The sequence below is a fragment of the Corythoichthys intestinalis genome, chromosome 7 (genome assembly GCF_030265065.1).
Source record: "Corythoichthys intestinalis isolate RoL2023-P3 chromosome 7, ASM3026506v1, whole genome shotgun sequence".
Taxonomy (NCBI): Eukaryota; Metazoa; Chordata; class Actinopteri; order Syngnathiformes; family Syngnathidae; genus Corythoichthys; species Corythoichthys intestinalis.
In genome coordinates, this window is record NC_080401.1 from 2,836,800 (window position 1) to 2,852,657 (window position 15,858).

General features: G+C 37.7%; 1 protein-coding gene across 7 annotated transcripts in view; it reads left to right on the forward strand.

The window, feature by feature from the left end:
• The window catches only part of nek1 (NIMA-related kinase 1), an 83,580-nt gene that overhangs the window by 57,744 nt on the left and 9,978 nt on the right, over positions 1-15,858 (forward strand). For 6 of the 7 annotated variants that reach the window (XM_057840994.1, XM_057840993.1, XM_057840999.1 and 3 more), the window contains 7 exons: positions 868-1,044; positions 1,130-1,232; positions 2,428-2,480; positions 2,563-2,780; positions 6,693-6,847; positions 6,932-7,287; positions 7,397-7,530. In XM_057840994.1, coding sequence (XP_057696977.1) covers positions 868-1,044; positions 1,130-1,232; positions 2,428-2,480; positions 2,563-2,780; positions 6,693-6,847; positions 6,932-7,287; positions 7,397-7,530 — 1,196 coding nt within the window. Of the gene's footprint in view, positions 1-867; positions 1,045-1,129; positions 1,233-2,427; positions 2,481-2,562; positions 2,781-6,692; positions 6,848-6,931; positions 7,288-7,396; positions 7,531-15,858 lie in introns of those variants that run through there. The other variant, XM_057841000.1, reaches the window with a different exon arrangement.

Here is a 15,858-nt window from a genome sequence, read left to right on the forward strand (position 1 = left end):
AAAAACATATCCATATATCAGCCCAGTATATCAGCTGACCAATATACCGGTCAACCTTTTATAAGAAAGATCATCACCCAAATAGTGAACATAACACTTAGGTTATTATATCGGCCGATCCTGAAAGAAAATCCATATATCGGCCCGATATAGAAGTTAATCCCCCAAACCGTGAGCATAAGTTATGCTATTACTGTATATTGGCTATATGTCTGCTGATCTTGAAAAAAGTCCATATATTGGTTGACTTTTACTTAAAAGAAATTGGAAGTGACATGCCGTAAAAGGAACAGGAAGTGACCATGTTCACTCACCCCCTCCCACTCAAAATGAATTGGACGTCTAGCGCCGTCAATGATGGCTAATAAGTCAAGACACTATTCTCTATTCTAGTGGAGAATTTTGGGAGCAACCTGTAGGTTCCTTTTTTTTCTTAAACAGTGACACCTATTGAAAATGATATATCGATTCTTGGTGGGAGCCTATCAGTTATCTTTTGGGTTACAAAGTATTGCGATATATCACCATTTTGATATAAAGTATTGTCACACCCCTAATTAGGACTTATTAACATCAGGTCATTAATACAAATACATGCTTTCTTATCTCATTTTACCTTCTTGGAAGCAATTATAAGCATGAGTTAGTTCTCAGTAATAACAACATCACAAAGTTGAACATCATTTAATACCAATAGTTTGTGTGTGTGTGTGTGTGTGTGTGTGTGTGTGTGTGTGTGTGTGTGTGTGAGCATTTGAAGACTATTGCCAATGTTGTTGTACAAAATGTAATGTCTTTTACAACAATGATTGAGTAACTATAATACATGTGCTACAAACTCACATCTTGAAATCAACATTTACTTAGATGAGGCAAACCAGAGTGTGGCTATGAGTGCATCTGGAGAGGAAACGAGTGACAAGAAAGGGCCGGCTGCCATTGTTAAGGTTGAGGCAAAGATGGAATATGTGCCAACAACTGAGGCTATGCACCCAGAAAAGTCGAGTGTAATGCAAGCACCTTCAAATATTGCTGAGATCCAGGGTGAGTATTTTCTTTGATCATATCTTGGATTTTAATTCTAAGTAGATGGCTGATACAACTACAAATATAATCTGCATCTTGTTAGATCCAGAAGATGTGGAATCTGTGGTTTTGGAGGATGTTCCTGAAGTGTCACATACTTCAATGGGCCTGCATCACGCATGGGAGAAGCAAGACCAACAGTCAATGTAACTATCAATGTTTAAAACACTATTATCATGAATTCTAATTGTGTTTATTCTTTAACAATACAAAGCTCTTTAGTAATAGATGTAAATTAGTACTGTAGTTATAATGGTGATTTTTGTTGTTGATATTTTTGGCAGTTACCGACTAATGTGTGAAACAGTGTGTGCTCATTGGCAATGTACCATTGCTGTTTTCGTCAACAGTGACAAAAACATCAAAGAAAACAAGACAAAGACATTTTGTATTTATTGAAATATGACTAATAAGCATTTTCGTCCAAAAGACTTAAGACGAAAATTTGGGCACCAGCTATCGATTATTTAAGTAATTGAATAATCTATTGATTAGTTAGTTCGAATGATCAAGTCATCGGATTACGAAAGTTTAATGCGTTGCAGAATAAATTTTAGAAAATGTAGAAAATATAAGTGTCTATGTTTGCATTAGTATTTATTTTGGCTTGGTACGATTGCCCTTTTAAAAGAGCATGAAATGAAAATAAAATAAATAAAATTTCTTCAAATGATGGAGAATTTCATTTCACAAGAGCAAAAAATGCATTTGAAAATAAAATATGTGAGCTTAGCTTCAAACAGTATGAAAAAATAACTAAATGCGGATCGAAGTACAACAAAAGAACAATTGGCTAACTTGCAGAGCAACAGTCCACGAGATAGAATGCCATAAAATGCTAGCTTTTTTTGTTTTGTTGTTTTTACAGAGCTCTTAACAAATCGTTCAAACACATATTCTCACCAAAGACTGCTAAATATTCTCCTAAATTACAAATGCATAAACAATCATATTACCTCAAACAAAAACTTACAACCTTCTGTTGTTCTTAACAGGGAGCAGCTTCATCCAACTATAATAGACGAGTTATGTCATATTCGCTGTTGCCACTAGAGGGCAGTATATTCACCAAAATGAATAAAACTAAAAGCAAATACTTTTAAAACAAACAGTACATCACCACTCTAATTAATTAAAGCAGAAAAATTTGATTCGAAGCTTTTTTCTACTCGAAGTACTCTAGTTAATCGATTAGTCGTTGCAGCCCAAATGAAAAGGGCTGCCAAAGACAATGAAATTTGTTTGAGTACTGCTTGGCTATCACTCCAGTTTAATGACTCCATCTTCGCTCTGAGTTATAATTAGTGTTTGTTTTTTTTGTTTTTTTTTTATTTTGTACAGGCCACCGGAAGTCAGTACAAACAAAGGAGCAGCAGTTTCAGCAGGGAGGGAGGGTGAGAGAGAACTGAGTAGTCGTTGGTCGAATTCATGGGATCCATCAAAGGCAATATATAAATATTTTTTCCTCTATCACAGGCTTGTCACAAGGTGAAGAACCGCTGTTTATGAAGTTGTGCTCTCCAGCTCACAGACGCACATCTGCACTCGCCCTAATTTCGGCTCAGTCTTCGGTGGACGAATCCTCTTCTTCACTCGCTTCCCGTTCACGCTCAGTTTCACCTCTTCACACGAGGAAGCACAATGCTCTCCTTATTGGGCTCTCAACAGGCCTGTTTGATGCCAACAACCCTAAGGTGAAAATTAGATAAATACATTGAAATTAAAAGAAAAGAAAATATTCAAAAAATGGTTGTATTTGGCTGGAAATGATATGGAATTAGTGTGATTTTCGCCTTATTGGCCCTTTCTCATTTAGACACATTTCTTATATTAAGGGTTTTACTACTTCGCTATCTTCAATTTACATATTTTGAAGGATGTATGAAAACGTTTGAGAACTTTTAAGATATATTTCAAATCCAAACTACAAATCTTGAACTTTACACTTTATTGTGTTCCAAACAATCAACCAGCACGCACACAAAAAAGAAACTGCAGTGCCTAATTTTTTCAGTGTATAAGAAGTAGGGAGTTCTGGCAGGGTGGCTGAATCACCATGACAAATGCCGATCCTATTTAACAGTTCCTCTGGCTAAGAAGAAAAAGTCTGATGCAGCGTTGTTTTTGGCAGACCTTTTAATTTTTGTCTTAAGCTTTTTCCTCTTAGAAAAAAATACTTATTAGTCATTTTAAAATGTGTCATCGTCTAGTTGTAGTTGACAATTACTCAAAATGTTTTTGTTTATAAACTTCAAAAGTTTTAGTCAATGAATAAAAGGTTTTAATACAGTAATATAATTTCATAGACTTCATAATGTATTGTCAGGGCCGATTCATAGGGGGCCTATTAGGGAGGTAGATTTGTGTCTTTATTATTCAATCAAAAAAAATGTTGCTTCAATCAAAATATTTATTTTCAATCAAAGAAAAAGTCACTTCAATCAAAAAAAAAAAAGTTTGAATGCAAAAATAAACATTTGAAAACTATTTTTCTATGAATTTTTTTTTTTGATTGAAAAACTTTTTTGATTGATGTAATGTAGTTTTGCGTTTGGACCACATTTTGGCGAGGACATTTGTGTCTTTATTATTCAATCAAAAAATAAGTTGCTTCAAACAAAAAAATAAATATTTTCAAAAGAAAAATCACTTCAAACAAAAAAATGTTTAAAAAATTCAATCGTAGAGAAGTTTTTGGATGTGAAAACATATTTGAGACTCAGAAATTCGCATTTGAACACTTAATTTTTCATTGAAACCGTTTTCTTTGATTGAAGCAATCCTTTTTGTGTTTGAGCCATATCATTTGTGTCTAAATCATTCAAACCCAATAAAAGTTGCTTTAATCTTTTTTTAAACCTTTTTTTATTCAAAGAAAAAAATCACTTGCAAAAATATATATATATTTTTTTTAATTTTTTTTTTATTTGAAATATATATTTTTTTATTGAAGTGTCACTTTTTTTTGAAAAGCAAAAAGCCACACCGCCGTACCGGTGCCCTATTTTTGGCTTGGACTCGAGCAGAGTCCGATGGCTGGATGGAGCCCTGGTGGCCATTATTGTTGCTTTATGCGTTTATGCCATTGGCAGAGTCACCTGCCACTCAAGCATGTCTGAAGTAGTGGTGAAGTTGGATCTTTGTGTCAAAATGATTCAATCGAAAAAAAAAGTGCCTTCAAAACTTTTTCCACTTCAAAAAAAAAAGTGCATTCAAAACTTTTTCCAGTGTAAAAAAAAAAAAAAAAAAAAAAAAAGTTTAAATCTTTTTGCTTTTCCCAAAAAGTGACACTTGAATAAATATATTTTTCAAATAAAAAAAATATTTTCCAAAAATATATATTTTTGCAAGTGATTTTTTTTCTTTGATTGAAAATAGTTTTTTTGATTGAAGCAACTTTTATTGGGCTTGAATGATTTAGACACAAATGTCCTACCCATAACATGGCTCAAACACAAAAAGGACGGCCTCAAAGAAAACAGTTTCAATGAAAAATTAAGTGTTCAAATGAGAATTTCTGAGTCTCAAATATTTTTCACATTCAGAAACTTTTTTTCTACGATTGAATTATTTTTGATTGAAGTATTTTTTCTTTTGAAAATATATATTTGTTTGTTTGAAGCAACTTATTTTTTATTGAATAATAAAGACACAAATTTCCTAGCCAAAAAAAAAGCTACATTACGTCAATCAAAAAAGTTGAAAAACTTGACTTAAAAAAAAAATATATATTCAAAGTTTTTTTTTTTGAGTTTCAAATTTATTTTTGCAGTCACATTTTTTTTGATTGAACCGACTTTTTCATTAATTGAAAATAAATATTTTGATTGAAGCAATTTTTTAAAAATTAAATAATAAAGACACAAATCTACCTCCATAGCCTATTTCCGTCAAAGCTGACCCAGTTTAAACACAAAGAGCTTTTTCCGTTGAAAGTTCTTGTGAATAAATGCTTAATTCCCTAAATTCTTATAGATATGGACGTAAAACAATCTCAATTCTTTGTTAAAAGAGCAAAGAAACGGGCAATTAGCATTTATTTTACGTAAATATTGCGAACTATGCTGCTAGTCAGTAAGCAAATTAGAGGCTGCCATATCACAGACGGCTTTTTATGTTGAAAATTCTTGTAAATAAATGCTTAAATCCCTGTATTCTTTATAGATATGGACGTAAAACAGTCTCGATTCTTTGTTCAAAGCACACAAAAAAAAAAAAGGAAAGTAAGCATTTATTTTGCGTAAATATAGCGCATTATGCTTCTAGTCAGTAAGCAAATTAGCGGCCGTCATATCACAGACAAACAGCTTTTTCTATTGAAAATTCTTGTGAATAAAGGCTTAAATCCCTGTATTCCTTATGGATATGGATGTAAAATTCTCGATTCTTGGTTAAAAAAAAAAAAAAATGCAATTACCATTTATTTTACGTAAATATTGCAAACTATGATGCTAGTTGGTCAGCAAATTAGCAGCCGCCATATGTAAACAAAGAGCTTTTTCCGTTAAATTCTTATGAATAGATGCTTAAATCCCTAAATTCTTTATTTAGATATGGACTTAAAAAATGTCTCGATTCTTGGTTAAAAGCAAAAAACACGGCAGTTAGCAATTATTTTACGTAAATGAACTATGATGCCAATGCCGTAGCGGCTAATGTCTCCCATTTATTATTTTCACAACGTTTCAAAATGCATGCATGGTACGAAAAATATAATAATTACCTTGAATCCTCGAACAAATCACTTTTGAGACAATCTTTCCTGTTTGTATGCGGTACAGCTTTCATACTTTTTCAACCTAAATCCGGCGTTTGATCGCTGCTTGCGCGTGTTTGAGAATAACTCCTCTTGATGTGGGCAGGCCCCCGACTTGAAGGCATTGCACAATGTATGACTGATGTGATCCATCAATATCATTATGAAGTCTGTGGCTAACGCTACAAGTTACATTTAGTGAGTGATGATCCCTCAGCACAGAACTTTAAGCAAAATGGCATATCTCGCCAAGAGAAGAAAACAAAACTTAGCAAGCAGCACCTGACATGTGTTTTACAAAAGTCAGGGGAGGACACAGGCTTATTCACCGGCCTGTGAGTAAGCTTTTTGTGGGGCAGGTGCAACACTGCAATGATGCGTGCTAATTACACATACGATAAGAAAATGTCACACATTGTGAATTTATGACATTAGACTATGGCTAATTTTAATCTCGTCTCCTCAGAAGAAAACTAGCATCTGTCTCGTTGTTTTAGTCTCCCAGGACACGTTTTTAGGTTGTCATCATCATAAAAAATTGTTCATTGATGAAATATTTTCGTCATCACTGACGAAAACAACACTGGTCTGTTGTGGAGAAACCCACTACGAACACCACTCAGAAAGTATTCTCTTGGAACTTTGGATTTGAAACCCATGTTTTGTGGCACACTTTATACAGTATGCGTTACATATCCTTTCAAAACACAGAATAACATTATAGTCGGAGTTGGTTGTCTAATTCATTTACCTCCTCTTTGTTTTGTTTTTTTCGATGACTGACTGTCAGCTGAGCTCTCTATGCTATTTAGCACTTCTTTTCCCTAATATTTTCCATATCTGTTGCCAGATGCTGCGTACGTGCTCCCTTCCAGATCTTAGTCGGGTATTCATCTCTGGGCAGGAGTCTGTCATTATTCCTGAAAACAACGTTGCTCCAGATGGCCACTCGGAGAATGAGGACCAGGATCAAGCCAAAGATGATGACCAGTCCGAGACAGAGGAGTAAGTCAAGCTCACAAATACAGAGCCTGAAGGAGTTAAATAGAGCAATGCGGTCTAATAGTTGGAATCTGCCCCGCTCCTTAGTGTTTATGATGATGATGATGATGATGAGGGCCTGCAGGACATCAGGGCATCCATGGAGCGACTGTTGCAAGAAGAACGTGAGTTAATGGACAACTTACCACATGATGGAAGAGGAGACTTTAATGGAAATACAGCAGTTGGTCAAGACAAAGACCTTTTCAAGCAGATCCTAGTGGAACCTGAGCAGGACAACTATCAGATGGCTCTGGGTAGTGATGACGATGATGCTGACAATGATGATGAGGAATGCTCAAATGACAGTCCTGTTGATGAAGAAGGAGTTGACTTGCTCAACAATGGTGTAGGTGAAGAAAACCACGCTAATAAAAACCAGTTTAATGAAGAATGGCAGTCAGGTCAGAGTGCATAAGAACTTGGCGCAATTTTAATGAGAATAAGTGGTCGTGAAAATTCATGGATGCTTACTCAATGTTCATTTTTTTTCTCCAATCTTTTTATCAATAGACAACAGTGAGGAGAACCAGGAGGGAGAAATGGAGCTTTATGATAGCATCTACTGTCGCTTGGAGGAGCATCGTTTTAATTTGGAGCGACAGATTGGCTTTGAGAAGTTCATTGAGGCCTACAATAAAATAAAGGTAGGAAATTTTAACATCCATCCAGGCCGCATTTACTTTGGGAAATATTAAAAACATCCCACCATTTTATAGTGTATGATAACTAGGGATGTCCTCAATCTGATAACGTGATCGGAAATCGGGCCAGATCGTGTCATTTTTAGAGGATCAGAATCGGGTAGCAAAGATCTGGTTTTTGAAATGTATTTCTTTTAACTTTTAACTTCTTGACGGTGGTGGACATCCAATCCAGTTTGACAGGGGCTCAAACTGGATTGGACGTCTCGATCACTCAATGCCAGCCTTCACAATAGCGTACTGCACGTAACAAGTCACCTTAGCTCATTAATATTCATGACGTTAGCAACTGTTGCTAGGCAGGGGATCAAGCTCCCGTTTGTCCCTAATAGTAAATAGGGGTGTGACAAAATATTGACATGGTGATACATCGCGATACTTTGTATGCCAAAAGGTTATCGATGTCTAAAAAAAATATATTAAAAATGAACCAACAAGTTGCTACCAAAATCTTCCACCATAATAGTGTCTCATTTAACATTAAGGCTACATTGACGGTGCTCGACGCCCAACCCATTTAGAGTGGGAACGTTAGTTCATTCGAAACTAGAGCATTCACAGTCACTCGGTCCGATTTTCAGGGCATGGACAGGTCACTTGCTTTGAGTTTGAGTCACTGCCTATTCATTTGGATGATACCCAGGTCATTTCCTATTCTGTATTTCAAAATAAACAGGAAGAGACCCATAAAATACCCCCAAATCAACAGGAAGTAACTGAAAATGAACAGGTAAATGACCTTAAGTGGCCAAAAATTACCTCATTGCCTGGCATTGGCTGACACTATCGGCTATAGACGTTCAATCCGTTTGAAGTGGGAGGGATGGCAGCGAATGATTCGTTCATTCGCTGCCACCCTCCCAGTTCAAAAGGATTGGACGTCTACTAGTGATAAACTCTTTCCAATTCACTCCAGGAGCTTGTTTTCCTGTTTATAAGTTGTTTGTAGAATATCCTAGAATGATTTCCTGACCAATGTATTGATAATTGTATCGCCATATCGTCAGATCATCGTTATCGTGAGCTTTGTATCGCAAAATCGTATCGTATCGTGAGGTACCAAGAGGTTCTCACTCCTAATAATAAATGCATGTAAATAGTGTCCAAACGAGATGTTTTCTGAGCTAAACCTACCAATTCGGTCCAAAAATGATGTCCCTGGTGCCAAATTCATTGGTAAAAATGTGGAAGAACATACAAATGTTCAGGTAAAGAGATGGCTTGAGTGTCGAGGGCTGAAAAAGACTGGGGAAAAGAGCCGACCTGATCCAGAGGTAGCTTTTTTATCGATACCTTTTTCTTGTGTGCATTGCCTTACGCCACTGACAATGACACTCCTGTTTCAACAAGCTATCCTTTACCACCATATGTCTTGTCTTTCTTATAAATTATATCCTCTGTTCTTGAGGCTAGTATATATTGCTATTTTTGTGTAGCGATCGCAAATGCTACTCAGGGACAGCCAACGAACACTTTTAATGTTTCATTCATAACAAATCTTAATTCTATTACTTTATGTACACTTCCCCCTTACTAAGGTTGTTTCTTCACAACAGAAAAGGTAAAGCTGTTAAATCTAGAGCCTACCTGTAGGCATCAACAGGCCTACTACAAAAAAACCAAGGCGAAACATGGCTAATTTATTTAAATATCTGTATTTTAGAAAAATATGCCTACATGAATGTTGTGATATATAAATAAAAATTTATTTTGTCAGGTCATTCATTGTCAGACAGAAGCAGCACGGCAAAACGCCACGCTAAAAAATAAGTAAAAATGTCAAAATGGCTTATCTCTTCATCCTCTGTAGGACCATGGCCCCCAACAAAATGTCCACTGCATATGAAGGTGAATGGCTTCACCTTGCTGGCGTTGAACTGGTCTTTTGGACGTCGGCACAAGTTGATCCATTGTTCACATTTTTCCCCCTCTGAGTTTTTGGCTTCGGGAAACTTATGAAGTAAAAATTCTTCATATGTCGTAATGTCTAGAGTAGAGTTTCTGCAAGTTCCATAGCAGCAGTGTTTACTCTGTGTTTTTTTTTTTTTTTTTTGAAAGATTACCGGCAGAAAACAAGCAGTACTAGCATGGGTTGTATGCGAGCGCGCTTCTGTGGTGACCCTCTTCCGGTTTACGATGATGACGTCAAGCAGCCTTGCGCTCTAAAAATAGCATTCATGGGGCACGCTATTGGATGTCTACCGCTGTTAATAATAGTATTCTAATGGATTTTGGTAGCAATGTTTTGTTTTGTTTTTTTTTAATACATTGACACAATTTTAATACGACCTATCATTTCTTGCCGGGAGCATATTGATAACCTTTTTGGATACTAAAGGGCCATTTACATTGTGACGCTTCAAGAATACGACAAATTTCATGTTTGTATTTACGTGATTCTGTCAGGAATGAGCGGGCAGGCAGGTTGTATGGACCCAAATGCAGGGAAACAAAAAATGCAGCGAGGCAGGTGGCAGTGAACTCAAAAAAAACCTTTTAATGATAACTAAGAAAATCACAAAGTACAAAACAAAAGGGCTAGGGCTCAAAAGGCAATGTTCAAACAAAACTTACTTAAGTGAAGGGACGGGTACACGAGGACTTGGACGGGGCTTGACTTGACGTTGATGTAGACACGGACATTGACATAGACAATGACGCAACAAGGAGTGACAAGAAACTGGGTCATTATATACGCAGACAAGGGGTAACGAGACGAGGAACAGCTGGGTAACACAGGTGGATGCAGATTGCAGGATACACTGGGAAAACACACACAGGTGAGAGCAATGGGTAATCACAGGGACAAGTCACACAAGGAGAAACCAAACACAAAACCTAACAGATTCTGTCTTCATTCGAACGATGTAGTATTCACGCCAGGCCCTAGAAGGCATTGCAGTTTTACAAGTCGACAGCCAATGATGCACTTCTTTGACAACAACCTCCTCAGCCCAGAAAACAACATACCCGCCCGCTCGAAGCTAGCGGTGGGAACCTCTTGATACCTCACGATATGATACGATTTGCTATACAAAGCTAACGATAACGATGATCTCACGATACGACGACGATCGATACATTGGTCAGGCAATCATTCTAGGATATTCTACAAAACTACTAAACAGAAAAACAAGTTATTTTCATCCTTCTCCTGTTAATTGAAATGAGTTAATCACTAGTAGACGTCCAATCCATTTGAGCTGGGAGGGTGGCAGTGATTGAACATGCTCGGGTGCGCTGGGAATAGGACCCCAAAGCAGACAAGGGAGAATGTCAGTAATTACTGTATATGCAAGGTTTATTGACTGGAGCACGCACGAGGGTCGCAGCAGCGCACATGCACGCTGGGTCGTAGGTGGCAAAAGTTGACGGATGGTTTATCGGGCAACGGTACAGCTCAGGGATCAGGCACGGGGGATCCTGGGACGAAAGAAGATTAATTAGCTGGGTGTGATATAATACGAGAACTTCCGCAATGCTGGACTTGACTGATGGGGATGCCGAAAGTCTTGGTCTGGCGACAAGCGGCAACAGCGAGCAGGGTTATGAAGGCGGCCGATTGTGATCGTTTGCAGCTGTCGTCGTTCCCCCCGTCTGGCCTCCAGCCTGCAATCAAGGAGCCCTTAAAGAACATTTATTCATTCGCTGCCATTCCTCCCATTTGAAACGAATTGGACGTCTATGGCAGTCAGTGGCAAACAATGAGTTTAATTTGGGCGTACTTCAGGCCATTTGCTGTTGATTTTTAGTCACTTCCTGTTGATTTTTGGTCATTTATGGGACACTTCTGGTTCACTTTGGGTTACAGAACAGGAAGTGCCCCAAGAATCTCCTCAAATGAATAGGCAAAGATTCAAACTCAACAGAAGGTGAAAATGTAAATACAGTGGTACCTCGACATACGATCGCTTCGACACACAATCTTTTCGACATCCGATGTAAAATGAACAAAAAGTGACCTGTAAGCACCCAAGGATAGCTCGATTCTTGGCAGGAGCATATAGATAACCTTTTAGGATACAAAGTATCATGATATATCACCATTTCGATATTTTGTCACACCCCTACTCGAAGCGATGGTTTTTTTTTCTAAGCTTGAGAACGATAAACCGATACGACCGGATATCCGGTTTTACAGGCGAGCGATACGGCTGTATCGATAGCAAACTAACCAATCGACAGTAAATAGCCAGTAAACCTTAAATGTATCGATAGTAGAACAAGGACTCGGCTATCGCGAGGGGAAGAATCCGTTATCAGCGCCCATACCACTGCTATGCTACTTTTATGATCCAAGCAATGTGTGGAAGAATGTCACATAATTAGCTTTTACTTCATCCATGCTGCGCTGTGCCCTCCGCACTACTCGACCCCACAGACCATTGCACTTGGAGTGAGCCGGCACACATCATACAACTTGGACAGCCACCGCTCAGTCGTGGTTGCCTCAACTTCCCGTCATGCATTTCGAACGTGACGGGCGTGTCATAACTAAGCGAGAGCAAACGAAACCACAGTCGCGCATGCTAAAACAATGGACAAACAGCACGAGCATATGGCGGAAGTAGTGAATGACAGCCATTGATTTTCAACGCACCAGGAAAACAAAAGTCGTACTTTGAAGTGAGAACGGCAGCCGGATTTGTATGGGACAGAGATAGTGAGTTTTTAACCCTAAAAAATAACCCACTACAATGGTGGAAAGGCCAGCACGATCTGCTGGAGATATTGTTTCCACGAAACGCAGTCTACTTAAACATGAACATGTGGATCAGTTGATCTTCCTCAAGAAAAATCTGCCCTTCAAAAAAGATATGGACAGTGATGAGGAATAAAAATGTGAAAGCACAGGCATAAGTGAATGACTTTGTTATGTATAAGGTTAAAATGATTATTGACCTATCTGGCTAAAATGCCATGTTTTTTTTTCACCCAATTATACCAGAGGTAAAGAATAACAGCGTTATGCTTTATTTATTATTTATTTATTATGATAACCCTAGCAGGTTTAATTCTTTTTTTCTAGAGCTCCTGCATATAATTTGTAAGATGTTTACGTTGAAAGGTTGCACTTAAATCACTTACCTCTTGTGTTCAAAACACCACATACATATATGTATACGTATATACAGTGCCTTGCAAAAGTATCCGGCCCCCTTGAATCTTGCAACCTTTCGCCACATTTCAGGCTTCAAACATAAAGATATGAAATTTAATTTTTTTGTCAAGAATCAACAACAAGTGGGACACAGTCGTGAAGTGGAACAACATTTATTGGATAATTTAAACTTTTTTAACAAATAAAAAACTGAAAAGTGGGGCGTGCGATATTATTCGGCCCCCTTACTTTCATTGCAGCAAACTCACTCCAGAAGTTCAGTGAGGATCTCTGAATGATCCAATGTTGTCCTAAATGACTGATGATGATAAATAGAATCCACTTGTGTGTAATCAAGTCTCCGTATAAATGCACCTGCTCTGTGATAGTCTCAGGGTTCTGTTTAAAGTGCAGAGAGCATTATGAAAACCAAGGAACACACCAGGCAGGTCCGAGATACTCTTGTGGAGAAGTTTAAAGCCGGATTTGGATACAAAAAGATTTCCCAAGCATTAAACATCTCAAGGAGCACTGTGCAAGCCATCATATTGAAATGGAAGGAGCATCAGACCACTGCAAATCTACCAACCTGGCCGTCCTTCCAAACTTTCTTCTCAAACAAGGAGAAAACTGATCAGAGATGCAGCCAAGAGGTCCATGATCACTCTGGATGAACTGCAGAGATCTACAGGTGAGGTGGGAGAGTCTGTCCATAGGTCAACAATCAGTTGTACAATGCACAAATCTGGCCTTTATGGAAGACTGGCCATTTCTCAAAGATATCCATAAAAAGTCTCGTTTAAAGTTTGCCACAAGCCACCTGGGAGACACACCAAACATGTGGAAGAAGGTGCTCTGGTCAGATGAAACCAAAATTGAACTTTTTGGCCACAATGCAAAACGATATGTTTGGCGTAAAAGCAACACAGCTCATCACCCTGAACACACCATCTCCACAGTCAAACATGGTGGTGGCAGCATCATGGTTTGGGCCTGCTTTTCTTCAGCAGGGACAGGGAAGATGGTTAAAATTGACGGGAAGATGGATGCAGCCAAATACAGGAACATTCTGGAAGAAAACCTGTTGGTATCTGCACAAGACCTGAGACTGTGACGGAGATTTATCTTCCAACAGGACAATGATCCAAAACATAAAGCCAAATCTACAATGGAATGGTTAAAAAATAAACGTATCCAGGTGTTAGAATGGCCAAGTCAAAGTCCAGACCTGACTCCAATCGAGAATCTGTGGAAAGAGCTGAAGACTGCTGTTCACAAACACTCTCCATCCAACTTCACTGAGCTCGAGCTGTTTTGCAAGGAAGAATGGGCAAGAATGTCAGTCTCTCGATGTGCAAAACTGATAGAAACATACCCCAAGCGACTTGCAGCTGTAATTGGAGCAAAAGGTGGCGCTACAAAGTATTAATGCAAGGGGGCCGAATAATATTGCACGCCCCACTTTTCAGTTTTTTATCCGTTAAAAAAGTTTAAATTATCCAATAAATTTTGTTCCACTTCACGATTGTGTCCCACTTGTTGTTGATTCTTGACAAAAATTTAAAATTTTATATCTTTATGTTTGAAGCCTGAAATGTGGCGAAAGGTTGCAAGGTTCAAGGGGGCCGAATACTTTTGCAAGGCACTGTAATACAGAGATTAAAGTGCATGTGACACGAAAAAGCATGTTTATGTCACAATACACGCGGTATTTTATGCTCCTGAATGATATGGACCGCTTGGATGTGTGTGGAATTAATGCACTGTCACTAGAGTTTTATTTTATTATCAATCCCATCCAACAAAATGATGGTCATTTAGTTTGCCTTATTTTTTTTTCATGTCTCAAAAATAAACATACATTGGTATGAACTTTTGTTGTTTAATTTTGCTTGTAGAAATTTGGTCTCCTTTATCCGTTTAAAATACTGTAAGAACAAACAACAAATGTTTACTATCTAGGGCTGCAGCTATCGATTATTTTAGTAGTCGATTAATCGATGAGCTAGTTAATTCAAATAATCGAGTAATCGGATAAAGAACATGAAAAATTAAAATACCTGGGGTGAGCCTCAAACTGTATAAAAAAACAAATAAATGAGGATCTATGTACAACAAAAGAATAATTGGCTAACTTACATAGCAAAAGTCCCCTAGCTTAAATGCTATAAAATGCTTACTTTTTTTTTTGCAATGCTCTTAACAAATGGTTCAGACTCACATTCCCACTAAAAACGACTAAATATACCTAAAAACTAAATCACGAATGCATTAAAAAAACATTAGCCCAAACAAAAACTTTGCTTACGTTGGCCTTAACAGGGAGCAGTTGGATTCAGCCATGTGAAATGAAGCAGACCAGAGGACAGTGTATCCACCCTAATCAATAAAACTAAATGTAAAACACTTTCAAAATAAACCATTACAACGGCACTGTAATTAAACGAATACTCGAAGCAACAAAATTCAATTCGAATATTTTTTTCTTATCGAATACTCGAGTTAATCAATTAATCGTTGCAGTACTATTACTATCATATCGTTTCCACACTGTATCGAACCGTATCGTTCTTAAACTGTATCGAATCGCTCGTCCTTAAAAATGTATCATTTTTTAATCGAATCGTTACCGGTTTATCTAGATACATATCGAATCGGCTTCATGCCAGAGATTCCCAAATCCTAGTTTTTTCTTTGTTTGTTTTTTTTTCCTTTTTTCTCATATTTCTTTTGCGTTTGCTGTTGTTTACAAATCTAAATGTAAAACATTGCTTGTGAGTTAAAAAACAAACAAACCCACAAAGCACTGACGCCCATGCGTTTTTTTGTCTTTTGCTTCAAAAGGTGCACAAATGAAATGTGTTTAAATTAAAAATATTACAAATACTGCCATCTTTGCTATTTTGAATGTCTACTTGCAGCGACTGCGCACGCTCAAAGTGACGTACGCGACTGCTGACATCGGAGCGAGAACGTTCCATTCATTTGGTTGCGGAGCAATCCCCACAATCGCTTTGGAGGCCAGAATCAAAAGTTTGCGTTTTCGCCTTCTGTTTTCGCCGTCAACGTATAAAGGCTAGGTCATTCCGCGACACAATTTTAGTGTCACCATGTAAACGGCCTAAATGTATTGCAATATCTCACCATTGTCATATATTGTCGCACATCTA